At 42.5% G+C, this 26,817-nt stretch overlaps 1 protein-coding gene across 7 annotated transcripts in view; it reads right to left on the reverse strand.

Annotated features, from left to right (window-relative positions):
- The window catches only part of LOC128684885 (phospholipase ABHD3), a 67,744-nt gene that overhangs the window by 26,466 nt on the left and 14,461 nt on the right, over positions 1 to 26,817 (reverse strand). The window contains exons 1-7 of one of the 7 annotated variants that reach the window (XM_070100557.1): positions 13,588 to 13,732; positions 11,196 to 11,322; positions 10,198 to 10,265; positions 9,405 to 9,493; positions 7,276 to 7,478; positions 2,674 to 2,843; positions 1,771 to 1,981 (exon numbers count right to left, since the gene is read on the reverse strand). In XM_070100557.1, coding sequence (XP_069956658.1) covers positions 1,771 to 1,981; positions 2,674 to 2,843; positions 7,276 to 7,374 — 480 coding nt within the window. In that variant the 5' untranslated portion in view covers positions 7,375 to 7,478; positions 9,405 to 9,493; positions 10,198 to 10,265; positions 11,196 to 11,322; positions 13,588 to 13,732. Of the gene's footprint in view, positions 1 to 1,770; positions 1,982 to 2,673; positions 2,844 to 7,275; positions 7,479 to 7,772; positions 7,795 to 9,404; positions 9,494 to 10,197; positions 10,266 to 11,195; positions 11,323 to 13,587; positions 13,746 to 26,817 lie in introns of those variants that run through there. The other 6 variants (XM_070100553.1, XM_070100565.1, XM_053771209.2 and 3 more) reach the window with 6 other exon arrangements.

Consider the following 26,817-nt stretch of genomic DNA (forward strand, 5'->3'; position numbering starts at 1 on the left):
CAACAGAAGCTCTGTTATTAATTGGTTTAGTATTTTCAGATATGTTTTACAACTAGTGTAGAGAAGACCAAGTACTTATCGACGTTTCTGGAGACTTTGGGTATACTAAGTATTTTTTCCAGTTTTCCTTCAGCAATTCTAAATGAGGTAATTTTCTTCTGAATGGTTTACGATCAATTTGGAAAGAACGAATTAGTAGACTTGCGTATGAGGACATCAAGAAAATGGATTTTTTTTTTGCATTTCATTTTCTAACGTGAACTTGACTGGCGAATCAGTGTTCAGTTGAAGTCACGGCAAATCATATTGAACAAGAGCTATGTTCAATGTGTCATCGTTATATCTCGTCCAAGCTGTAATCAGGGATAATATTAAAGCGTTTACTTTTCAAAAGTTCCATGTTGGAAGACAGAGCACTAATTGGTGAGCCCGAAGCCATGCCGTATATTTGTTTGTAGCAAATACCATTGTACGAAAGACAGCTGATGTTTATACACATTGTAACTAACACATGAAAACTTGGAGCGCCGTAAGAGTGATTCAGTCTTTGTTGATTCTTTTTTTCGGCAGAGCACATAAATGGCTTGTTCCATTGGTAATTTGGATTATTATTATAATAAAAAAAGGAGACATCACAGCTGACTAGTTTCATGTTGAAAATGCTGGTTTCTTAATGACGTGATGTGAATCCTCTGAATGCTTTAGGTTCTACCTGCTGAAAGATATTTAGTAAGCGTGCCAGTGTGGAACAGTACCAGTGCTTCAAGCGATGGCTCCTAGTGGAATATTGGGCACGTGCGTTTTGGGTAGATAATGCAGCATTTCCAGGATGAAAGTAGCCACCCCTCGACGTCGTTTCTTTATTCACCAGATTACCAATGAACAGACCAAATGTGCTCTACCAATATATATATATATATATATATATATATATATATATATATATATATATATATATATATATATATATAATATATATATATATATATATTATATATTATATATATATATATATATATATATATATATATATATATATATATATATATATATATATATATATAAATATATATATATATATATATGTGTGTGTGTGTGTGTGTGTGTGTGTGTGTGTGTGTGTCGTGCCGAATAGGCAGAACTTGCGATCTTGGCTTAAATAGCAACGCTCATCTTGCCATACAGGACAAGCGAACATTTGTGTATTCAATAATTTCGCAAACATCATTCTAAACATTACGAAAAAAATATATTTAACTGTGTTTATTTAGTATTAAATTACTGTAAACGTATTTAAAATACATTTAGTTGGGTTAGGCTAAAATAAATTGTTCTTGTTATAATAAGGTTAGGTAAGTTTTCTAAGATTCTCTTGGAACAAAATTAAAAATTTTTACATTAACATTAATGAAAAAAATATATATCTTTAAACGTATAAGAGAAATTTTTAGAAAGGACTTAATTTTAAATGAGTTCTTGCTAATTGACCAGTTTTACATATTCGGCACGACATATATATATATATATATATATATATATATATATATATATATATATATATATATATATATATATATATATATATATATATATATATATAACTTTCAGAAAGAATATCTTTAGGAGTATGCAAACTTTCATTTATATAATAACACCGTTATTATATAAATGAAACATATATACTCACCAGAATACATAAGTGAATAATAATAATAATAATAATAATAATAATAATAATAATAATAATAATAATAGCTTGTCAAGACGTACCATAAGTCTGATGCCTCCAATACCCCTGTTGTTGAGTACGACGCAGCGAGCCGGGGTGTTCCTCACCGCCAGCATGAGACCCTTTATGTACTCGCTCTGGGAAGACCCCGTCAGCCCCGGCAACACCAGCACGATGGGGCTGCCTGCCTCCCCGCTCCCGTCTAGCCAGTCCAAGCATACCTGTCCACCGTCCTTCAACTGAAGTACCTCCCTGGCAGAAAGAAAGGTGTTCAGGCTAAGACATACAGTGACAAGGATTAAAACACGTGGATCATGTAAAGGTCAGAGAATGTCAATGATCAAGATAAGTTTTCAAGGCCAAGGATAAAGCCAAATTGTCAGTGCTAATTAAATTAAGCAAAGTTGTCAGTGCCAAGAAGCCAAGTCTTCAAACAAGAATACTAAACATTCCCAGAATTAAGACGGTATATAATAAAAAAGTGTAATTCTTTAAGTATCATCTTGGAAAATAAACTGCATCAGGTAAAAAAAAAAAGTTGAAGGCTGCAGGAAGGAGAAAATCTTACCGTCGTCCGCCAGGCAAGAAGACAGATCAATAGAATGTAGCTGGAAAGGTCAGGACCGAGGTTTGTTAAGCATAATGATAGCCTGGAGGGATTTGGGCGCGTATACACATTTATTATAATAAGCAACACTGCTTTGTCTCAGATGTAGCTTCTTTTTAACATAAAACGATACAAACAGAAGCATAAAACTGAAAATCATTAGGAATAAATTGGCAAGTTTCATAAAGGGATATATTTAATAGCCTATTACTATTATTATTGTCTACAGCAAAAATAAGGGCATTTTTCTTTAACAACGCGAAATTACTATGCTATTTTAATCAGGCATAAATCCTCCAAGAGTTGTAAGAAGCCGATGTACAGACATCTCCCTCACCTTCTGTACGTGATGTCCGGGAGTCGGAGTCGTAGCACGGACGCCAGGACAGTCTGACAGCGAGACTCGTAACACCAGGGAGTGGGCCAGTACCTCTCCTGCAGGATCGTCAAATGGGTCTCCAGGAAATTCTGCCAGGCTCCCCATCGTCGACACGCCAGAAGCGGCCTCTGTGAAGAGATTATATCGTTGTGAGGGAAAAGTTCAACAGATAGGAGTAGCGAGCGAGAATATGGTAACGATAGTTTGATTGCCGGCTGCTTGTTAAAGTAGGGTCAGTCTAGCTCCCGCTATCCCCTCTCCCCCCATCCTTTCTCCCCCACCCCGAAAGGTGACGTGTGGGGCTCCGGCCAAACAATAATCACTCGACTCACAGCTCTCAGCACAACTCTTGGAATGACAGATCGGGTCACCTGCCAACCAACCAGAGGTGTTGAAGGAGACGGACTGAAAACGGTCTTGGGACGTCACCTTATAATCTACCTACCTGATTAATTGTACAGGACACTACCCCTCATCTTTGCAGTGGTAAAGAACCTGTGTTCCTGTCATCTGGACTGACTATTCAAGGCTATAGACTCTGTGAAGAACTAGTCGTTGGGTTGTCACCAACACCTGTGTCCCCCCCCCCCACATCATCAGCAACGCTATAATTTCTACAAGACGGTGTCAACCTCAACCAGACACCCCAGTATAACTGTACGTATTAGCGTTGAATTCAAATGTTATTTTTCCATTTCATTTTTCTGTCAAATAGGATACATATTCATTTTTTCAATGTTTTATCTTTGCATTACTAAATAATAAAGTGTTTATCTTTGTGAATTATTATTTCTTTTTCTATTCATTAATTTTCCTGAGGAGCCAGCCTTGGTAATACTGTCTGAAGTTGTTACAGGGCTGAGTAAGCCTTCACAATCGTTATATTCATTGGGAAGCCTTCTCTAGATCAGTAGTTCCCAAACTTCTTTTGTTTACAACCCAAAATTTCGAAGCATTCCCAACGTGACACCCCCCCCCCCCAAAAAAAAAAAAATGAAATCAGATTGGCCTGCCGACGCAAATGGTATCTTAATCAAGTAATGGGCCCAACTGGTTTTGAATCTGATCACAAAAATTACAGAAGGAAATATTCAAATACTGGCAGGTTGGCAGTATTTGAATACGGTATATTAGTGCAAGATCAAAGAACACGTACATTATATCACCAAGATCAAACAACACGTACATTATATCACCAAGATTAAGCAACACGTACGGTATATCACTAGCTCAAGTAATATGTATGGTATAGCAAAAAGATCAAGCAACACGTACATGCGAAATACCACACTGCAGTCATTTTTCATTATTGTGTCTTAACTCCTTGATGTTGGTGAGGGGCTCTTGATTTAGGGAATTGGATCTGTGCTCCAGTTCCCCGAATTAACCCTGAATGCCTTCCACATCCTCCCCCAGGCGCTGTATAATCCTCTGGGTTTAGCGCTTCCCCCTTGATTATAATAATAATAATAATAATTGTATCTTAACACCATAGGAATGTCAGCATGGGCCCACTGTGACCACAGACGAAAGTTTTTCCAGACGACTTCCACTGCAAGTTTTAGGATTCGCCTACCATGGATATGGGTCCCACCTATTCTAAGATTTAGTTATCCTTCTTTACATGTCATCTTGCTTGTAATGAATACGGCCTTAATTTAAAATATGAAGCTAGGAGTCATCCGTTTCTTAAGTCAGTTCCTTGACCATTTTGTAGCTAACACCAACAGCTTGGTTGATCAGATCATCTACCGGGAGGCCTGCCTGTTTTAAGACCGGGCTGCGGAGCCGTTAACTATTGGAACACTTCAGGTAGACCTATCAGAAAGCACTGGCGACTCAAGTTCAGGTCACGACCCTATAGGTTTGTGAGTAGCCAAAACAAGGACAGAGTGGCACAAGGATCTCTCCTTCCCATTCACTCCTTTTGACCAGGTAATCATGTTTGATCCAAAGAAGAGAAGAATAGCTCAGCTTTCCCGGATTAAGAGCCTTTGCCCAGCATCAGGCCATCCCCCTTTTGCAATGTGCAGTGGGAATAGAATCATGGGCCGTGTCTGCACCCTAAATTACTGCCACTCAAGACTATATAGTGGTGGAAGGCAATTTTCCGCCACGGTGCGAGTGAATGCTTGACCAGAGCGGAAATTGACGATGATAGGAGGTAGTGCTTTTATGGGAGTTTTCAAAAGAGGTGCTGCACTGCAGGTGCTGGTGCAAGCATGGTTCTGCACTGCAGGTGCAAGCATGGTTCTGCACTGCTGGTGCAAGCGTGGTTCTGCACTACAGGTGCAAGCGTGGTTCTGCACTGCAGGTGCTGATGCAAGCATGGTTCTGCACTGCAAATGCTGGTGCAAGCATGGTTCTGCACTTCAGATGCTGGTGCAAGCAGGGTTCTGTACTACAGGTCCTTTTGCAAGCGTAGCTCTGCACTGTAGGCACTAGTGCAAGCATGGCTCTGCACTGCAGGTGCAAGCATGGCTCTGCACTGCAGGTGCAAGCATGGTTCTGCACTGCTGGTGTAAGGATGGTTCTGCATTGCAGTTGCAAGTATGGAGGCTATGAACTACAGGTGCATGCATGGAAGCTCTGCACTGCAGATGCAAGCTTGGAGATTCTGCACTGCAGGTGCAAGCATGGAGGTTTTGCACTACTGGTACAAGCATGGAGGTTCTGCACTGCAGGTGCAACCATGGAGGTTCTGCACTGCAGGTGCAAGCATGGGGGTTCTGCACTGCAGGTGCAAAAATGGAGATTCTGCACTGCTGGTGCAAGCAGTTCCGCACTGCAGGTGCTGGTGCAAGCATGGTTCTGTACTGCAGGTGCAAGCATGGAGGTTCTGTACTGCAGGTGCTGATGCAAACATGGAGGTTCTGCATTGCAAGTGCTGGTGCAAGCATGGTTCTGCACTATAGATGCTAGTGCAAGCAGAGGTTCGGCACTGCAGATGCTGGTGCAAGCATGGCGGTTCTGCACTGCAGGTGCAAGTATGGTGGTTCTGCACTGCAGGTGCAGGCACAGAGGTTCTGCACTGCAGATGCTGGTGCAAGCATAGTGGTTCTGCACTGCAGGTGCAAGCATGGTGGTTCTGCACTGTAGGTACTGGTGTAAGAATGGTTCTGCACTGCAGGTACTGGTGCAAGCATGGAGGTTCTGTACTGCAAGTACTGGTGCAAGCATAGTTCCGTACTACAAGTACTGGTGCAAGCATAGTTCCGTACTACAAGTACTGGTGCAAGCATAGTTCCGTACTACAAGTACTGGTGCAAGCATAGTTCCGTACTACAAGTACTGGTGCAAGCATAGTTCCGTACTACAAGTACTGGTGCAAGCATAGTTCCGTACTACAAGTACTGGTGCAAGCATAGTTCCGTACTACAAGTACTGGTGCAAGCATAGTTCCGTACTACAAGTACTGGTGCAAGCATAGTTCCGTACTACAAGTACTGGTGCAAGCATAGTTCCGTACTACAAGTACTGGTGCAAGCATAGTTCCGTACTACAAGTACTGGTGCAAGCATAGTTCCGTACTACAAGTACTGGTGCAAGCATAGTTCCGTACTACAAGTACTGGTGCAAGCATAGTTCCGTACTACAAGTACTGGTGCAAGCATAGTTCCGTACTACAAGTACTGGTGCAAGCATAGTTCCGTACTACAAGTACTGGTGCAAGCATAGTTCCGTACTACAAGTACTGGTGCAAGCATAGTTCCGTACTACAAGTACTGGTGCAAGCATAGTTCCGTACTACAAGTACTGGTGCAAGCATGCATTGAGATTCTGCACCGAAAACTAGACACATGTGCAACATCTGGGTATCCTTATTGTAGACGTTTCGCCATCCAGTGGCTTTACGTGGCGAAACGTCAATAAAGATACCGAGATGTTGCACGTGTCTAATTTCCATCTAGTCAGTATTGTATACAATTCATGTACAGATTCTGCACTGCAGGTACTGGTGCAAGCATGGTTCTGCACTGTAAATACTGGTGCAAGCATGGTTCTGCACTGCAAGTACTGGTGCAAGCATGGTTCTGCACTGAAGGTACTGGTGCAAGCATGGTTCTGCACTGCAGGTACTGGTGTAAGCATGGTTCTGCACTGTAAATACTGGTGCAAGCATGGTTCTGCACTGTAGGTACTGGTGCAAGCATGGTTTTTGCACTGCATGTACTGGTGTAATCATAGTTCTGCACTTCAGGTACTGGTCCTGCCTACAGGTGCTGGCAGCAAGCATGGACGTTCTGCAGTGCAGGTACTGGTGCAAGCAAATTCTACACTGCAGGTGCTGGTAGCAGTCATGGACGTTCTGCAACGCAGGTGCTGATGCAAGCAGGGAGCATGTTAATTTTTGTGTGGTGACAAAAATTTTATCTGATAAGAACTGTATTATGGATTGGTAGGCGGGACACGGCGTAGGCGGTTCCTTTTCTATTAAACGTAATTGGTTAAATCAGTCTAATGTTGCTACAAGATAGATGAATGGTTGGAACAGAAGGGAAGAAGTGAACTGTTCGGGTGAAAAATGTAGCAATTAAATATCTCATTGTGTTGACTAACCTTGACGGCATCGATGTAGTAGTAGAGAAGGAAGCTTACGCCAACGATTAAACCGAGCACCACGTTGGGACACTCGCTATACAAACTGTGCCAATCCATGCTCTCCCTGGCCCTCCCACTCTTCCTTGATGATAGTGCTCTTACTTGCTGCAGTCACTGCCTCACACCACCGCCTGCTGCGTAGCTTGCATCTCTCACACCAACTGCAAAACATAGTGATGGCCTTGCAGAAAACATATGGCATTATGCTTCGTCACCGTCCTAATAAAATACTTCACAAGCCATAGTTCACAAATGATCCGTATTTATTATCAAAATTAGATACTCAACATTGTATGGCTACCCTTACGTATATGACATTGTACAAAATTAGAATAAGAAATATGGTAACCTAATTCACCCATCACAGAATGATTTTTGTCATATACGATTACAGAGGATAGGTTTCAAACATAGGGAAATATGTCAACCAGGTATAATCTGGCTGCCAAACCCACATTTTTTTTTCTTGAACTTGGAACTTGGTGATGCATAATTATTTTTAGTGGAATTTGAGTCTTCTGGGGGATTTGACTGATAATCCAGAAAGAGCCGCTCTCACCCCAGAGAAATCTGAATAGTCAAAGGCAGTTGCCCGCGGCGGTCACTGATCACCTGTGAATTCATAGACATGTGTCAATTCGGCACCTTCGAAACATTCTGGAGACCTTTAGTCCTGTATCTCCAGCATAAACATTAGGCACAAGTACATGACTACCTTCGATGTTACATTTTTGTTTATCAACGTTTCCACCGACACCGCTAATGACATACCAAAGTACTGATATACCTAAAAAGATCAATGACGCTAATCTACCCGTGGGTCACCTTGAACTTCTTCAGGTACGAGGATAGCTTCTTCAAAAAATGCTTTTGCGTGGCTATGGGCAACCCACTTCGTGCCTCATCAGTTAACATGTTCATGGACGAAACTCGAGACTAGAATTTCATTTCCCACCCCTAGCACGGTGACTTAGTTGTGGTATGTTGATGGCATTTAGATCTACCGTAGACATCTTGATATGAATTCCTTTCTCGACAGGATCAACACTGTTGAACCTTCATCAAGTTTACATTAGAGCTTGAGAGTGAGAGCAGATTTCCTTTCCTTGACATCCTCTGCAGGACACCGGACGGTGATACTCTTCTTCAGGGTGTAGCTACAGGAAGTCACTAACAAGGATGTTCCGAGACTTTTTTTCTCTTTCACCATGACATACAAGAAAGGAGTGATCATTGGTTTCTTCCAAAGGTCCCTCCGCATTTCCAACCAAGAGTTTCTCGATAAGGAATATTCCTACATCATTCAAGCCTTCAATCACCTCCACTTTCCCTCCATTATCCAGGACTGCAAATGCAGGGCACAGACTATCCTAAACGATACTTCTACTGTGAGGACCACCAAGAAGTATTTAGTTTTCTGGTTGTGGACGTGACTGACAACACAATCTGGACTCACTAAAAGCATCATCACGTGGATACTGCATTACTCTGTGCAGATAATGATTTAAGAAGTACGTGGGAGAAATTAAGAGGAACCTGTCGACCAATTTGAACACAAACACAAAAGCAGTAGGTATGACCAGAGCAATGCTTGCGTAATCCACAGGGACACCGAAGGCCACCTAATGAACTGGGGAGACGCCCAGTTAGTCTTTACCGAACCTGATCTAAGGTGTCGGTGCTTATAAGCCTCTCTTATTATAGTTTATAACCATGCTCAACAGAAAGTAGAGTTACAGCAGCTTCACTTCCACTCACATGATTCTTGACTAGGTCTTACCACGCCCACATTACAAGACGACTATCAGGTGACCTAGTTTCCATGATGCTTAAACCTCACTTGCTGTATAGCCCTTGTGGCTTAGCGCTTCTTTTTGATTATAATAATAATAATTAAACCTCACTTGAACTCTTACCTCACATATGCCTCGGCTTTATATACTATGTTTCATGTACCCTTGTTCACTCCTGTGTATCACAGGAGAGAACAAGTTTCCAGAACTGAAATATTTGATATTAAAATGTCCGAACTGTTTGTTCACATGTACTTTTCTTCAACCTGACGATAACAACACTAATCGTCTCACCTGTCATCTTCCCGCTTCTCCAAGAAATATCTAGAGAAAAGCAGACAGCCTGGTCACCGGGGTTTGGCCCAGTAGAAGGCCACCATATGCTGTGAAGTGAGAAGGAGCACTGCTGAAGTGATCAATGTTGTTATCGACAACACCCTGACCTAATTCTAACAGGCAGGGCACAGCCATTGCAGTGAAAATCCGATGCATTTATTCGTGAAAAGCCCGTTTAAGATAACAGAGCGCGAATTTAGATTCTTGTGGAAATATCTTCACTATTTACCCCTTGCATCTTACAAATAATTAATAACTATGTAAGAACTAAATGTGTTTTTACAAGCAGTGTAGAATTCACCTGTATCTTATACAGCGCCATCGCTGTTGTCAGGCAAATCTGTTTTCTAACTACCCCTCAAGGGAGGTTCCTTGACGCTGGTGAGGGGCTCTTGATCTAGGAAATTGGATCTGTGCTCCAGTTCCCTGAATTGTGCCTGAATGCCTTCCATCCCCCCCCCTACAGGCGCTGTATAATATCTACAGGTTCAGCGCTTCCCCATGATAATAATTTCTAACTAAAATTATCATCTCTTAGAATCTAACATTCCTTATCTATCAATATATTTTATATTTCAAAACATGTGTGATACATGCTGAATATGAGAATGAATTAAATTAAAAAATTAATGAAATGTGCTATTGTCTTCCCCAATCTTAATTAACGTCTATTAACATCTAAGTGATCTCCAATCGTCAAAATATATAAAGAGATACCGTCGTCACTAAAAAATAATTGGAAACTACTCACTTGTTCTCTCTAGGCTGGAATACTGCTGTACATTAACATCTCCATTCAAGGCAGGTGAAACTGCAGATCTAGAGAATGTACAGAGAACGTTTACTGCATATATAAGTTCCATCAAAGACCTTAACTATTGGGAACGCTTGGAAGCACTTGATTTGTACTCATTGGAGCGCAGGCGAGAAAGATGCATCATAATCTACACCTGGAAGTTCCTAGAGGAACTGGTCCCTAATCTGCACACAGAAACCACTCTCTTCGAAAGCAAAGACTTGGCAGGCGACGCAACATACCCAGTGAAAAGTAGGGGCGCCATTAGTATACTAAAACACAATAAGTGACCGGGCCGCGGGGGCGATGATCCCCGGAATACCCTGAAGGTGAACCCCAGGTAAGGATAAGGACTTGTTGGGTTCAAACTAGAGCAATCAATCTGGTGGTGATAGTCGTGTTAATTTACTGGTTAGGGTCTTAATCAAATAATGATGTGCTCAATCGCTTTGACAAATTAAATTATCAACTTTTTTTTAACACTTTCAAACTCTGAGGACTAATTCACGGTGCCCCGTGGCCTGGTGGCAAAAGCTCTCGCTTCACACAGTAGGAGTCCGGGTTCGATTCCCGGCGAAGGGGTAAAAACATTGCACGTGTTTTCTTACATCGGTTGTCTATGTTCACCCGTCAGTAAAATGGGTACCTGGGTGTTAGTCGACTGGTGTAGGTCGCATCCTGGGACAAAAGTGACCTAATTTGCCCGAGATGCTCTGCATAACAAGTGGCTTTCCATATAGTAGTTCAACGAGAAGTATTATATATTATTGTGACTATACCTTGTACATGTTCTTGTAATAAATATATTATTATTATTGCAAAAGCAGTAAATCATCTGATATATGACGAAGTATACTTATTCAACACTCAACGACATGGTTCATATGAAAACAATTATTCACCATGATAGGAAAAAATAGCTAGCTTGTTCCCACACTGTATCACATATTTACATTTATTCCATGGGGAGCGCTAAACTCCTAAGGGTCATACAGCATCTTGGGGAATTTAGAAGTGGAGATAGTAATCGTAGCTCTTGACAGTGTTGCTCTGACCCCTGCATGTCCACGTCGGACATTCCTGAGGGAGAAGAGCTGGTTGTAGGTGATGGAAACATACAGGGACTGTCAGTACATCGTCCGACAGGGTGAGGGGAGAGCTGGTCCACCCAACCCCAAGGCCGTTACCTCCACCTCACCACCGGTATAGGTAGCAGCACATTGCTCATGTATTCAGTTTTGGTAAATAATAATAATAAAGTGAAGAGCAACATGGTGGAAGGGGACTTCATGCAGGGGTTCAAAAATCGATGCGACACAACTGGTTTACGTCAGTCTGTCTTCAGAGGTACAACATCGATGTGACAACTGGTTCACGTCAGTCTGTCTTCAGAGGTACAACATCGATGTAACAACTAGTTCAAGTCAACTCTGTCTTAAAAGGCAAAACAATTTACTAGTTCATAGCCCCATTCCACCTCAAGAACTCAAATGGAAAATTACTAAAGAACTGTGTAGATCTACGTTCATGAACACGCTTGTCACCGGAAACGAAATCTCTAAGACAGAGTAGATCAATACTCAAGAATACACTTGTCATTGGAAATGAAATCTCTAATTGTATTTATGGCTGCAGCTACAGATTTGTTTTCAAATATACATGCAACTTGTAGACTAAGGTAATAAGAATTTACCTGCACAGTTCTATATGCATAATATGTAGACATATAGTCATAATTATTATCAAACCACCTGGAGTATCAACTGGTGTAAAATTTAATAATAATTACATGTTTTCGGGATAGTAAGGGATGCTAGTATTTTCACACAAACCCCCTTCATAAATGAGTAGGTTATACTAAATATCAACAGGAAATTTATTTTTTACCAACATCGCTGATTTATATTTTGCTGAACATGTTTTGAGGATTCTAGAAAGACATTTTATTATAATTATTATTATTATTTATAGGAAGTGCTAAACCCTAATAGGCGTCTTACATGTCCTGGGAAATGGGAGACAATCAGGCGTCTTATAGCTCCTAGGGAATGGGAGAATTAGGTTTGATCAAATGGTGAGGAGATAGTTCTTGGGTCAAAAATTCAAGAGCATCTAGGCACCTCCCTTGAAGGGTGCCGCCAGGAGCAACAAATCTACCTAGTTTCAAGGGACCAAATTCGTTATTTGTGTACCCAACTCATTACTTGTGTAAAATGCTGTCTACCGAACTTTAGGGCCCACTCCATGAATCCATTATTTACCTCTGTAGTATTTTATTACCCCATTTCATTATTATAATATTTATAAAGAAGTGCCAAATTTAAGCCTTAGGGATTACAGGGCCTGGGGAATGAAAGGTAATTAGGATAGCTCCATTTTTTTGGGATCAGAAACCCTCCACTTGCATCAACTCGCCAGCAAGACGGGTATGGGGTGCATAATAAAGTAATTAAACTTGAAATTCTCATGTTGTTAGATCTCGAGAAAATGCTGCGTAAAGTGGATAGCTGGTGCAAGTGACCACGAAGGGGAAGGCTTGCAATGGTGGCTGCTCACGTGTCATGGTAATTATGGCTGCCACAGGATCACTCTCAATGAATACTTCCTGCTCAAGCAACACTATTAAAAAGTATTACGCCTTATCTGTAGTAGCGGATTCAACCTTTAACGAACTAAAAATACACGCCTCTTCTGCGTATTGACTACAAAATAATAAGTATTCCATCCTATCGTACTTTTTACTTATCCTCGCTTTTTTTTTAAGATCGTCCGATATCTGTGCACTCCAAATGAGAAGTTTCTTAAAGTTCCTGGGTTATTATTTAAACTTAATTATTTGCACAGGTCAGTTGTGTCTTCCCGTCTGGTTTGCTTGTCCATACCGGCAGGTATGAAGGACAAGCATTCCCCTCTTTCTTTATCATTCGTAAGAAACGCACTAGTTAACCATTTCCATAATTTTCCCAGAAATATTTCAACCACTTTGCCATTGCTTTCATTACTTTCCAAGGTCAAACTAATATCCCTCACTCTCAGGTGAAAACGAGCCTCACTTAACCAGACTTCCACTTAAATTTAGTTCACTTATTCGCGGTAATCTCCTGGTAGATACAATGGTAATTAATGAAACTGACGCCATGCATAGTAAAGATGAGTGTGAACTGAGCTAATGGGATGTATTTCTCCATAACACAGACAAGTTTGTATATATTGTGAATTACATCAGGATAACATAACAGGATATATTGAACACATTGATCGTCCGCAGTGGTAAGGGTCAACCGCACCCGCTCACGGCTGCAGTAGCCTCAATACTACCTTACATAATACACGAAAATATTTTACCAATTCCAGCCTTAAAGCCTGCACATTAGGCACAAACACGTAGTTAATAGCACATGGCGGTGGTGGCAGCGTGCGAGATGTTGGCAGGGAGGAGCACTACAGCACTCCTACTCAACATGATAGCCGGCCGGCAACTGAGCTCCCTGGCCATGCCTGGCCAGCCAGCCCGGACACTACTCATCGACTTCAGCCAGTTACCGTTTAACTTTTTCTTAAGGCTATTGAATTAATCCAAGAAATTTTGGGCAAGATATTGTCGTTGTTTATATATATATATATATATATATATATATATATATATATATATATATATATATATATATATATATATATATATATATATATATATATATATATATATATATATATATATGTATATATATGTATATATATATAAATATATATTTATATATATATATATATATATATATATATATATATATATATATATATATATATATATATATATATATATATATATATATATATATATATATATATGTATATATATATAAATATATATATATATATATATATATATATATATATATATATATATATATATATATATATATATATATATATATATATATATATATATATATATATATATATATATATATATATATATATATATATATATATATATATATATATATATATCTTTATATATATATATATATATATATATATATATATATATATATATATAATATATATATATATATATATATATATATATATATATATATATATATATATATATATATGTGTGTGTGTGTGTGTGTGTGTGTGTGTGCAATAAGATCACAGTAAACAAGTGATTTCAGAATATGCAAAACAAGCACTGTGAAAGACTGGATCGACACCATGCCTAACCCTTCTAGGGTAGGGTAGGTGCCTGAGCCCGAGCCTTTAGCTCATAAGACTGTCATTCCCATTTGCCCCCTTGGGGCGGGGATGGCAGACCAGAGAGGCCTAGCTTGTGGCTAGGCCTGGGGACAGTTGGTCCTAAAGATGAGGAGGTACTTGTGCCTCCTCCCATGGGAGACTTAGGTCTCAGACACTCCCTAAAGAGGGAGCCAAGGCCGGGCCACCACTTGGAAAAGGCCCGGGCCGGGAGAATACCGGCGAATCTTTAATAATAATAATAATGTGAAAGACTAGAGAAATTCCAAGCGCTTTCGTGACTACTCACATTATCAAGGAACTATGAAAGTAAAGCATCCAAGGAAGGTATATAAGGGGTCTGGCCAACACCTCACTATCAGATCCCACAACAGTTAAACACCTGACGCGCGCCGGCCCAACTGGACAGGTCCTTTGCACAACCCACCAACAAACTATTCTACCCAAGAAAATTTTAAAAATTATTATTTGTCCAGTGTATTATTAAATTCTTCCCAAATTCTATTAATTATAAATGGATCTAATTTGTATAAACCAAAGGAAATATTCATATTGTCAAAACTGCTTTTTATGAAACAAGATTCAATTATATTCCTGTCGACCATGGACTTGCTTGATACTACTTTCTCAACTTTTTGGATGGTTAAAATCTCTTACATGAATAAATAGAGCATTGGAATCTTGTCCAGTTCTAATGCTATATTTATGTTGTTTTAATCTTAGTTCGAGATTTTTACCAGTTTGACCGTAAAAAACTTTATCGCAAATTTTACAAGGAATCTTATAGACACATCCATCAGCATTTTGGGGGGAATTCTTTATCAAAAGTTTTTTTACTGTATCAAGATTTTTGAATGTCGTAAGAAGAGAAGGCATATCAACCAAGTTTTCATGGTAAGGGAGAATCAACATATTTTTAGTTGAATATGGCTGGTTGTCCCTTTTTGGATTGTAAAAAGTATTTCTAGCAACTTCAAAAGATTTATCAATTACATTTCTTGGGTATTTTAAATCATATGTCGGGTATTTTAAATCATATATGTCGTGCCGAATAGGTAAAACTTGCGATTTTGGCTTAAATAGCAACGCTCTTCTTGCCGAAGACAAGCGAAAATTTGTGTATGCAATAATTTCGCAAAAATCACTCTGAACCTAACGAAAAATATATATTTCATTGTGTCTGCTTATTATTAAATTATTGTAAACTTATCTAAAATGTATTTAGTTTGATTAGGCTAAATTAAACTGCGGTTGTTATAAGGTTAGGTTAGTTTTCTAAGGTTCTTTTGGTACAAAATTATTAATTTTTACATTAACATACTAAATGAAAAAATATATCTTTAAACCTATAAGAGAACATTTTAGAAAGGACTTAATTTTAAATGAGTTCTTGCTAATTGACAAGTTTTACCTCTTCGACACGACATATATATATAAAATAAGACATTGGAGAGAGCCTGGGCCTATCTTTAAATCCGACCAAATGCGAAATAGTTTCTACTAATAGAAAGATCATTGAGGATATTAGTGCTGTTTCACGAGGAGCACAAGCCAAAAGCACTCTCCTTGGCGCTCCTCTTGAGTTCGCTGCTATTGATCTGATTCTAGGAAAAAAACTCAGGACGACTGAAGGGAGGGTGCAAGACATTGATACTCATTTTGCCTTCTACTTCACCAGTTACCTGTCCCTCCCAAAACTTACTTTTGAGATGCTTCCCTGCCTTCGGCAGTCCGAAACTCCAGGAATATGACTCCCTCCTAAGGACCATGCTAGAGTGTGCACTGAATTTTTCCCTTGAAGATGGACAGTGATTGTGAACCTCACTTCCAGTCAGGCTTAGGGGGCTGGTAGAAGACTAGGGCTCTTGTGGATTCTAGGGTCTCTAGACTCTTCCTTGAAGACATTTCACTTCTCCGAGACTCCAAGCGGACATCAACCAAATTTTCGAATGGGCCACTCAAAACAATATGGAGTTCAACGAGGAGAAATTTCAACTACTCAGATACGGAAAACTTGAAGAAATTAAAAATGTGTCAGGGTATACCACAAATTCTAACCATACAATAGAGCGGAAAAGTAATGTGAAGGACCTGGGAGTGATAATGTCAGAGGATCTCGCCTTCAAAGACCACAACAATGTATCTGCCTGATCCGCTAGGGAAATGATAGGATGGATAATGAGAACCTTTAAAACCAGGGACGCCAAGCCCATGATGATTATCTTCAAATCGCTTGTGCTCTCTAGGCTGGAATACTGCTGTACACTAACGGCCATCTTCAAGGCTGGCGACATTGCAGACCTGGAAAGTGTACAAAGAACTTTCATGGCACACATAAGTGCGATAAGGCACCTAAACTACTGGGAACGGTTGAAGGTCCTTGATCTGTATTCCCTCGAATGCAGGCGAGAGAGATACATGATAATATACACGTGGAAGGTCCTGGAAGGATTGGTACCAAACCTGCACACGAAAATCACTCCATATGAAAGCAAAAGACTCGACAGGAGATGCAGCATTCCTCCGATGAAAAGCAGGGGCGCCACGAGTACACTGAGAGACAACACAATAAGTGTCCTGGGCCCATGACTGTTCAATTACCAATAGACCCCTGGCTGTCTTCAAGAAGGCACTGGACAGGTACCTAAAGTCAGTACCTGACCAACCGGGCTGTGGTTCGTACGTCAGCTTGCGTGCGGCCAGCAGTAACAGCCTGGTTGATCAGACCCTGATCCACCATGAGGCCTGGTCTCAGACCGGGCCGCGGGGGCGTTGACCCCCGAAACCCTCTCCATGGGGAAGTGGAACAGAATTCTTCCTCCGTAAGCTATGCGTGTTGTAAGAGGCGACTAAAATGCCGAGCAAGGGGCTAGTTAGTTAGTTAGTTTAATATGTTTATTATGCACCCCATACCCATCCTGTGGGCGATAGTCAAAAGGTTACAGAGGTACATAATTGGTCCAGGGACTGGACTCCAAAGTTTTGATAGCTGAGCAAGTTACAGAGGTAATGAATTCACAATTTACAAAGGTAATGAACTCACAATTTACAAAGGTAATGAACTCCAGGTAGGTCTAGTCACAATTATGACAGGTTACAAAGGTATTTACAGATTACAGAGGTACGTAATGGGTCCAGGGACTGGGCTCCCAAAGTTGTGATGGCTGAACTAGGTACAAGGTAATGAACTCACAAGTTACAAAGGTAATGAATCCTGTAAGAATGGTTACTTACGTTTATACATGGCTACAATCATGAACAAATTATAGTGTAATGAGCAATTCACACTTCCACACCCGGTCACAACTGTAGTGAGTTATTGGTGCAAATATTGATTGTTGAGACACACACACACACACACACACACATACAAAGTCATACACACACACATAAACACACACACATAAACACACACACACACACACACACACACACACACACACACACACACACATACACAAACTCATGCACACACACACTCATACACACACACACTCATACACACACACACTCATATACACTCATACACATACACACGCACACACAAACACACACACACACACAAACACACACACACACACACACACACACACTCGTGGAGGAGTCACGCGGTTTGAGCTCGTGTTTTGGTGTAGGCCTGAGGGAGTAGCGCCGCAATAACAGGTTGGGTGTCATCACAAATAAGAAGTGTACTTACCAAAAGTGAAGTGTAAATTATAAAAGTAGAAGTATACAAGTGATAAGTGTGATAAATGAGGACTCAAAAGGGCAACGAGAAAAGAATAGTTGAAGAAGTCAGAGGCGGAAGGGCGAGGTGCACGAGTCATCGTACAGCGAGCATCGTACAGCGAGCATCGTACATCAGGCATCTGGATGGACGTCCCCTCTGAGGAGTAACGTACAAATCACCTGTTTGTGGTTGGCGGGAAATTTTGAGTAGTAGAGCCGGCCCTACGATCACTGGTAGCTCGCTATCTAAACCCTGCTCCAGAGGGATTATCATACACACAACACCTAGCAGTAGTAGGAAGATAAAATTTGTAGGAGCAAGGAATAGGCAGGAGGATTAAGTCGTGGCTAATGGGACTACAGCCCTGACAACAGTTTCGAGAGATAATGTTTTAGGACACAAAGACAGTACAATCTGAGAAGCAAGTATTGGGTACACATGTAGTAAAAGGTAGTACATAACTGGGTGAAAGAATGACTTGTTAACACACGCTAGTATTATAATTATTAGAATTACTCTCAGTGTTAATGGTATCGTATTAGTATTACGGATACACAGAGGTGAATTGTATGTCTGGGACATAAAAAACTGACGTGCTCACACACACACGTGCACACACACATACACTCGGGGCCAGGAGCTGAGTCTCGACCCTGAAACCACAACTAGGTGAGTACACACAGCTGATCCTTGGAATTTGACCGCGTCCCCTCACCCCCCCACACACCTTTCCCTCCCCCACAGACCTTTCCCCTCCCTGCTGTTGCCTTCACTCCCTCCTCCCTCCTATCTTTTCCTTCCCTCGCGTTTCTCTCTCTCATAGCCTTTTTCCCTCCCCTTCCCCTACTCTCTCTCTCTCTCTCTCTCTCTCTCTCTCTCTCTCTCTCTCTCTCTCCCTCTCTCTCTCCCTCTCTCTCCCTCACTCCCATAACCCTATCTCTCACCCTCCTCTCTCTCTATAGGCTTCTCTCTCCATCTCTCCATTTCTCTCTCTCATAGCCTTTTCCCTCGCCCTCCTTTCTCCCTCTCTCTCTCTTTCTCTCCCTCTCCCTCTCTTTCTCCCTCTCTCTACCCTTTCTCTCCCCCCTCACATTTCTCTCTCTCCCCCTTGGTCTTATCCCTCACCCCCATACTCTCTCCTCTCTCTCCCTCTTTCTACCCTTTCTCTCTCCTCTCTCTCCCTCTTTCTACCCTTTCTCTCTCCCCCTCGCACCCTCTCCCTCCTCTAGCCTTCTGTGGTAAAAAAAAAAAAAAAAAAAAAAAAAAAATGGGTGGCCTTAGAGGACGGAAAACCAGAGATCTGGTAGACAAACCAGGGAGGAAAGACTGGGAGTTAGAGCTCCAAAAAAGGGAGGAAGAGTGGGGAAGGAAGATAGTAGAGCTTGGTAAGAAAATGGAGGAGCAGATAGCTGAAGAGTGCAGGAAGTGGGAAGTACAGGTCTTAGCAGCAGAAGCTAGGATACAGTGCTTAGAAGAGAAACTGCAAAGCCTGAAACAGATTAGAGAGACAAATGACAATTCAGATGTGACATCAGGAAATTCAAAGTCAGGCGCAGACAAGGGGACGGTAAGCAACAACGGAGACATGCCATACACGAAGGCCCTATCAGACCCACGTGGGGCCAGGGAAAAGACGACGAGCACACTAAGATCAAACGACAGGTCCGAAGACAATGAAGGTATGCTATATGCAGAGATTCTAACAGCCAACTGCAGTAGCAAGGGACAGCTGGTCAGGAAAGACAGTTCACTGAGAATAGAAGTTTCAGATATGACAGGGACTGAAGGCAAGAACATGTCAATGGAAGGAAATAAAATGCCTCAGAGGAAGCAGATGGAGACTCAGTGGGAGGAGGAAAGGGCGAGGTCAGTTTTTGTGTATGGGCTCCAAGAAGCCAAGGGGGACAACTTTGAAGAAATAAAACAGGAGAAAAAAATGATTGAAGGCATCATGAAAACAATAGGGGAGGGCGATATGACCCAGGTGACAAATTTTCAGAGAATTGGGTGGTTTGCGAGTGGAAGGATACGGCCTGTCAGAGTAACTTTCAAGGAAGAATCAGTTCGAACCAGGATTCTGCAAGAGAAAGCAAGACTGAGGGACAAAGAGGGGTACCAGAGAGTATACCTCGACCGCGACAGAACACAAGAAGAAAGGACTACACTGAAAGAGAGGGTACAGAGATGCAAGGAGGAACGAGAAGCAATGACGAAAATGAGCAGGACCCAGACACAGGAGGAAGGGCAAACACACCCCACAGAATCTCCCACCAAAAGACTCCAACCGCGACATTCCCAACGCAACTGAGCAACCTATACTACAACCCACTCACTGTTCCCTCTGCCACCAACCCCCATATCACAAACCTCACCCAAACAGCTGTCCCTTATGGGCATTCTGACCCCACCCCCATCAACACAAACCCCTCCTACACCACAGCCCCATATAGGCCCCCACCAAGGCTCTCGCTCCCCCAACCCCAATATTCTTGCATGACCACAATGATAGAAAAGAAACTGAAGGTTTGGTACACAAACGCGGATGGAATAACGAATAAACATGAGGAGTGGAACGAAAGAATCAGTGAAAAATCCCCAGACATCATAGCAGTCACAGAAACAAAACTCACTGAGACAATAACAGACACAATCTTCCCAACAGGATATCAGATCCTGAGGAAAGATAGAAGGAGTAGAGGGGGAGGAGGGGTTGCACTGCTCATAAAACACCGATGGGGATTTGAGGAAATGGAAGGCATGGACATGATTGGAGAAAGAGACTACATTGTAGGTACAATTCAGTCCGGAGAACATAAAGTAGTCATTGGAGTGATGTATAACCCACCACAGAACTGCAGGAGGCCAAGAGAGGAGTACGAAGAAAACAACAGGGTGATGGTGGACACACTGGCTGAGGTGGCAAGAACAGCTCACTCGAGCAGAACAAAGTTACTGGTAATGGGCGATTTCAACCACAGGGAGATCGACTGGGAAAACCTGGAGCCACATGGGGGTCCCGAAACATGGAGAGCCAAGATGATGGATGTGGTACTTGAAAACCTCATGCATCAACATGTCAGGGACACAACCAGAGAGAGAGGGGAGGATGAACCAGCAAGACTGGATCTTGTGTTCACCCTGAGCAGTTCAGACATTGAGGACATCACTTACGAGAGGCCCCTTGGAGCTAGCAATCACGTGGTTCTGAGTTTTGACTATATAGTAGAGTTACAAGTGGAGAAGGTAACAGGAACTGAAGGGGACAGGCCAAACTATAAAAGGGGGGACTACACAGGTATGAGAAACTTCCTGCAGGAGGTTCAGTGGGACAGAGAAATGGTAGGAAAATCAGTAAACGAGATGATGGAATATGTGGCAACAAAGTGCAAGGAGGCAGAGGAAAGTTTTGTTCCCAAGGGAAACAGAAATAATAGGAAGACCAAAACGAGTCCTTGGTTTACCCGAAGGTGTAGGGAGGCAAAAACTAAGTGCAACAGAGAATGGAAAAGGTACAGGAGGCATAGGACCCAGGAAAACAAGGAGATTAGTAGAAGAGCCAGAAACGAGTATGTACAGATAAGGAGGGAGGCCCAGCGACAGTATGAAAACGACATAGCATCGAAAGTCAAATCTGACCCGAAACTGCTGTATAGCCACATTAGGAGGAAGACAACAGTCAAGGACCAGGTGATAAGGCTGAGGAAAGAAGGTGGAGAAGTCACAAGAAACGATTAAGAGGTATGTGAGGAGCTCAACACAAGATTCAAGGAAGTATTTACAGTAGAGACAGGAAGGACTCTGGGGGGACAGACCCGATGGGGACACCAGCAAGGAATACACCAACAAGTGTTGGACGACATACATACAGATGAGGAGGAGGTGAAGAAACTGCTAAGGGACATCGATACCTCAAAGGCAATGGGACCGGACAACATCTCCCCGTGGGTCCTTAGAGAGGGAGCAGATATGTTGTGCGTGCCACTTACCACAATCTTCAACACGTCCCTGGAAACTGGGCAACTACCTGAGGTATGAAAGATGGCAAATGTAGTTCCCATTTTTAAAAAAGGAGACAGAAAAGAGGCACTAAACTATAGACCTGTCATTAACGTGTATAATATGCAAAATTATGGAGAAGATTATCAGGAGGAGAGTGGTGGAGCACCTGGAACGGAACAAGAGTATAAATGCCAACCAGCATGGATTCACGGAAGGCAAATCTTGTGTCACAAACCTTCTGGAGTTTTATGATAAAATAACAGAAGTAAGACACGAGAGAGAGGGGTGGGTTGATTGCATCTTCTTGGACTGCAAGAAGGCCTTTGACACAGTTCCTCACAAGAGATTAGTGCAGAAGCTAGAGAATCAGGCGCATATAACAGGAAGGGCACTGCAATGGATCAGAGAATACCTGACAGGGAGGCAACAACGAGTCATGGTACGTAATGATGTATCACAGTGGGCACCTGTGACGAGCGGGGTCCCACAGGGGTCGGTCCTAGGACCAGTGCTATTTTTGGTATATGTGAACGACATGATGGAAGGGTTAGACTCAGAAGTTTGCAGATGATGTGAAGTTAATGAGGAGAATTAAATCTGATGAGGACCAGGCAGGACTTCAAAGAGACCTGGACAGACTGGACACCTGGTCCAGCAAATGGCTTCTCGAATTTAATCCTGCCAAATGCAAAGTCATGAAGATAGGGGAAGGGCACAGAAGACCACAGACAGAGTATAGGCTAGGTGGCCAAAGACTGCAAACCTCACTCAAGGAGAAAGATCTTGGGGTGAGTATAACACCGAGCATGTCTCCGGAAGCACACATCAATCAGATAACTGCTGCAGCATATGGGCGCCTGGCAAACCTGAGAACAGCATTCCGATACCTTAGTAAGGAATCATTCAAGACACTGTACACCGTGTATGTCAGGCTCATACTGGAGTATGCAGCACCTGTTTGGAACCCGCACTTGATAAAGCACGTCAAGAAACTAGAGAAAGTACAAAGGTTTGTGACAAGGTTAGTTCCAGAGCTAAGGGGAATGTCCTATGAAGAAAGATTAAGGGAAATCGGCCTGACGACACTGGAGGACAGGAGGGTCAGGGGAGACATGATAACGACATATAAAATACTGCGTGGAATAGACAAGGTGGACAAAGACAGGATGTTCCAGGGAGGGGACACAGAAACAAGAGGCCACAATTGGAAGTTGAAGACACAAATGAGTCAGAGAGATAGTAGGAAGTATTTCTTCAGTCATAGAGTTGTAATAGAGTTGAAAAGCTCTGTTCCACAAGGCACAGTACTAGCTCCCATCTTGTTCCTCATCCTCATATCCGACATAGACAAGGATGTCAGCCACAGCACCGTGTCTTCCTTTGCAGATGACACCCGAATCTGCATGACAGTGTCTTCCATTGCAGACACTGCAAAGCTCCAGGCGGACATCAACCAAATCTTTCAGTGGGCTGCAGAAAACAATATGAAGTTCAACGATGAGAAATTTCAATTACTCAGATATGGTAAACATGAGGAAATTAAATCTTCATCAGAGTACAAAACAAATTCTGGCCACAAAATAGAGCGAAACACCAACGTCAAAGACCTGGGAGTGATTATGTCGGAGGATCTCACCTTCAAGGACCATAACATTGTATCAATCGCATCTGCTAGAAAAATGACAGGATGGATAATGAGAACCTTCAAAACTAGGGAGGCCAAGCCCATGATGACACTCTTCAGGTCACTTGTTCTATCTAGGCTGGAATATTGCTGCACTCTAACAGCACCTTTCAAGGCAGGTGAAATTGCCGACCTAGAAAATGTACAGAGAACTTTCACGGCGCGCATAACGGAGATAAAACACCTCAATTACTGGGAGCGCTTGAGGTTTCTAAACCTGTATTCCCTGGAACGCAGGAGGGAGAGATACATGATTATATACACCTGGAAAATCCTAGAGGGACTAGTACCGAACTTGCACACGAAAATCACTCACTACGAAAGCAAAAGACTTGGCAGACGATGCACCATCCCCCCAATGAAAAGCAGGGGTGTCACTAGCACGTTAAGAGACCATACAATAAGTGTCAGGGGCCCGAGACTGTTCAACTGCCTCCCAGCACACATAAGGGGGATTACCAACAGACCCCTGGCAGTCTTCAAGCTGGCACTGGACAAGCACCTAAAGTCAGTTCCTGATCAGCCGGGCTGTGGCTCGTACGTTGGTTTGCGTGCAGCCAGCAGCAACAGCCTGGTTGATCAGGGGCTGATCCACCAGGCCTGGTCACAGACCGGGCCGCGGGGGCGTTGACCCCCGAAACTCTCTCCAGGTAAACTCCAGGTAAGGCAGTGGAATAGCCTAGAAAATGACGTAGTGGAGGCAGGAACCATACACAGTTTTAAGACGAGGTTTGATAAAGCTCATGGAGCGGGGAGAGAGAGGGCCCAGTAGCAACCGGTGAAGAGGCGGGGCCAGGAGCTAAGACTCGACCCCTGCAACCACAAATAGGTGAGTACACACACACGGGAACAGTCTATAGTTTTAAGGCGAGGTATGATAGAGCTCATGGAGCAGGGAGAGAGAGGACCTAGTAGCAATCAGCGAAGAGGCGGGGCCAGGAGCTGTGACTCGACCCCTGCAACCACAAATAGGTGAGTACAAATAGGTGAGTACACAGGAGCTTGGACTCGACCCCTGCAATCTCAACTAGGTGAGTGCACACACATACACACACACACACACACACACACACACACACACACGCATGAAGATTGGGGAAGGGCAAAGAAGGCCGCAGACGGAGTACAGTCTAGGGGGTCAGAGACTACAAACCTCACTCAAGGAAAAAGATCTTGGGGTGAGTATAACACCAGGCACATCTCCTGAAGCGCACATCAACCAAATAACTGCTGCAGCATATGGGCGCCTAGCAAACCTCAGAACAGCATTCCGACATCTTAATAAGGAATCGTTCAGGACCCTGTACACCGTATACGTTAGGCCCATATTGGAGTATGCGGCACCAGTTTGGAACCCACACCTAGCCAAGCACGTAAAGAAACTAGAGAAAGTGCAAAGGTTTGCAACAAGACTAGTCCCAGAGCTAAGAGGTATGTCCTACGAGGAGAGGTTAAGGGAAATCAACCTGACGACACTGGAGGACAGGAGAGATAGGGGGGACATGATAACGACATACAAAATACTGAGAGGAATTGACAAGGTGGACAAAAACAGGATGTTCCAGAGATTGGACACAGTAACAAGGGGACACAGTTGGAAACTAAAGACACAGATGAATCACAGGGATGTTAGGAAGTATTTCTTCAGCCACAGAGTAGTCAGTAAGTGGAATAGTTTGGGAAGCGATGTAGTGGAGGCAGGATCCATACATAGCTTTAAGCAGAGGTACGATAAAGCTCACGGCTCAGGGAGAGTGACCTAGTAGCGATCAGTGAAGAGGCGGGGCCAGGAGCTCGGACTCGACCCCCGCAACCTCAACTAGGTGAGTACTAGGTGAGTACACACACACACACACACACACACACACACACATGCACACATGTGGTAATGCTTTATTTACAGCTAGCAAAGTCAGGGTATTTCTCCAGAATGGTCTGTAATATACCACTGTGGATAAAGTACTTTGCCATTTCTTGAACATTTATGAGCGAGTTGTTTCTAAATTCATTAATTTTATCACACTCCAGTACATAATGACGCAGGGTGTGACAATAGTCCATCTGGCAAAGTTTACATTTCGTTTGGTCTACATCTGGTGGTGGTGATTTAACCTGCCAAAGATACTTGTAACCCAGCCGGAGCCGGGCAGTAGTGACATCCAAGAGTCTGCTTATTTTGTTGGATGCACCATAGACATGTGGCTCCTCCTGCATGATAGAATGATGATAGATGGACTCACTGGTGTCAATCTCCCTGAGCCTTAAGTCCATAAAATTCAGTTGAAGTTCTTTTCGTATTATTGTTCTCAAACTACTACCTGACAAGCCAAGATTGTAATAACCCATTCTCCTGTATAAATTACTAAATTTAAAAAGAGAGACTTTCGTTTTTCTTTTTGGGCCACACTGCCTCGGTGGGATACGGCCAGTTTGTTGAAAGAGAGAAAGAGAGAGAGAGAGAGAGAGAGAGAGAGAGAGAGAGAGAGAGAGAGAGAGAGAGAGAGAGAGAGAGAGAGAGAGAGAGAGAGAGAGAGAGAGAGAGAGAGAGAGAGAGAGAGAGAGAGAGAGAGAGAGAGAGAGAGAGGGAGAGACTGCAGTCAGCAGGATTCGAACCCACTACAGGAAGACTGGCAGGATTCCCAAGTGACGCTCTTCTCCACTCAGCCACAAATGCCACATAAACTGGGCAGCCTGGTTTACAAGCCATGTTTCTTCCCAGCCCGGGCACATCAGTGGGCCTCAAACATGGTTTCAAGCTAAACATGGTTTCAAGCTATTTCATTCTCCTCCTGTATGCTCTTACCTCACAAGTGATTTTTATTCTAATGCACAACGCGGAAAGGCGGGTATATACAGAGAAAGATCGCGGTCAACAAGATTCGAACCCACTACAGGAAGACTGGGAAGG

This window comes from Cherax quadricarinatus, chromosome 5, assembly GCF_038502225.1.
Source record: "Cherax quadricarinatus isolate ZL_2023a chromosome 5, ASM3850222v1, whole genome shotgun sequence".
Taxonomy (NCBI): domain Eukaryota; kingdom Metazoa; phylum Arthropoda; class Malacostraca; order Decapoda; family Parastacidae; genus Cherax; species Cherax quadricarinatus.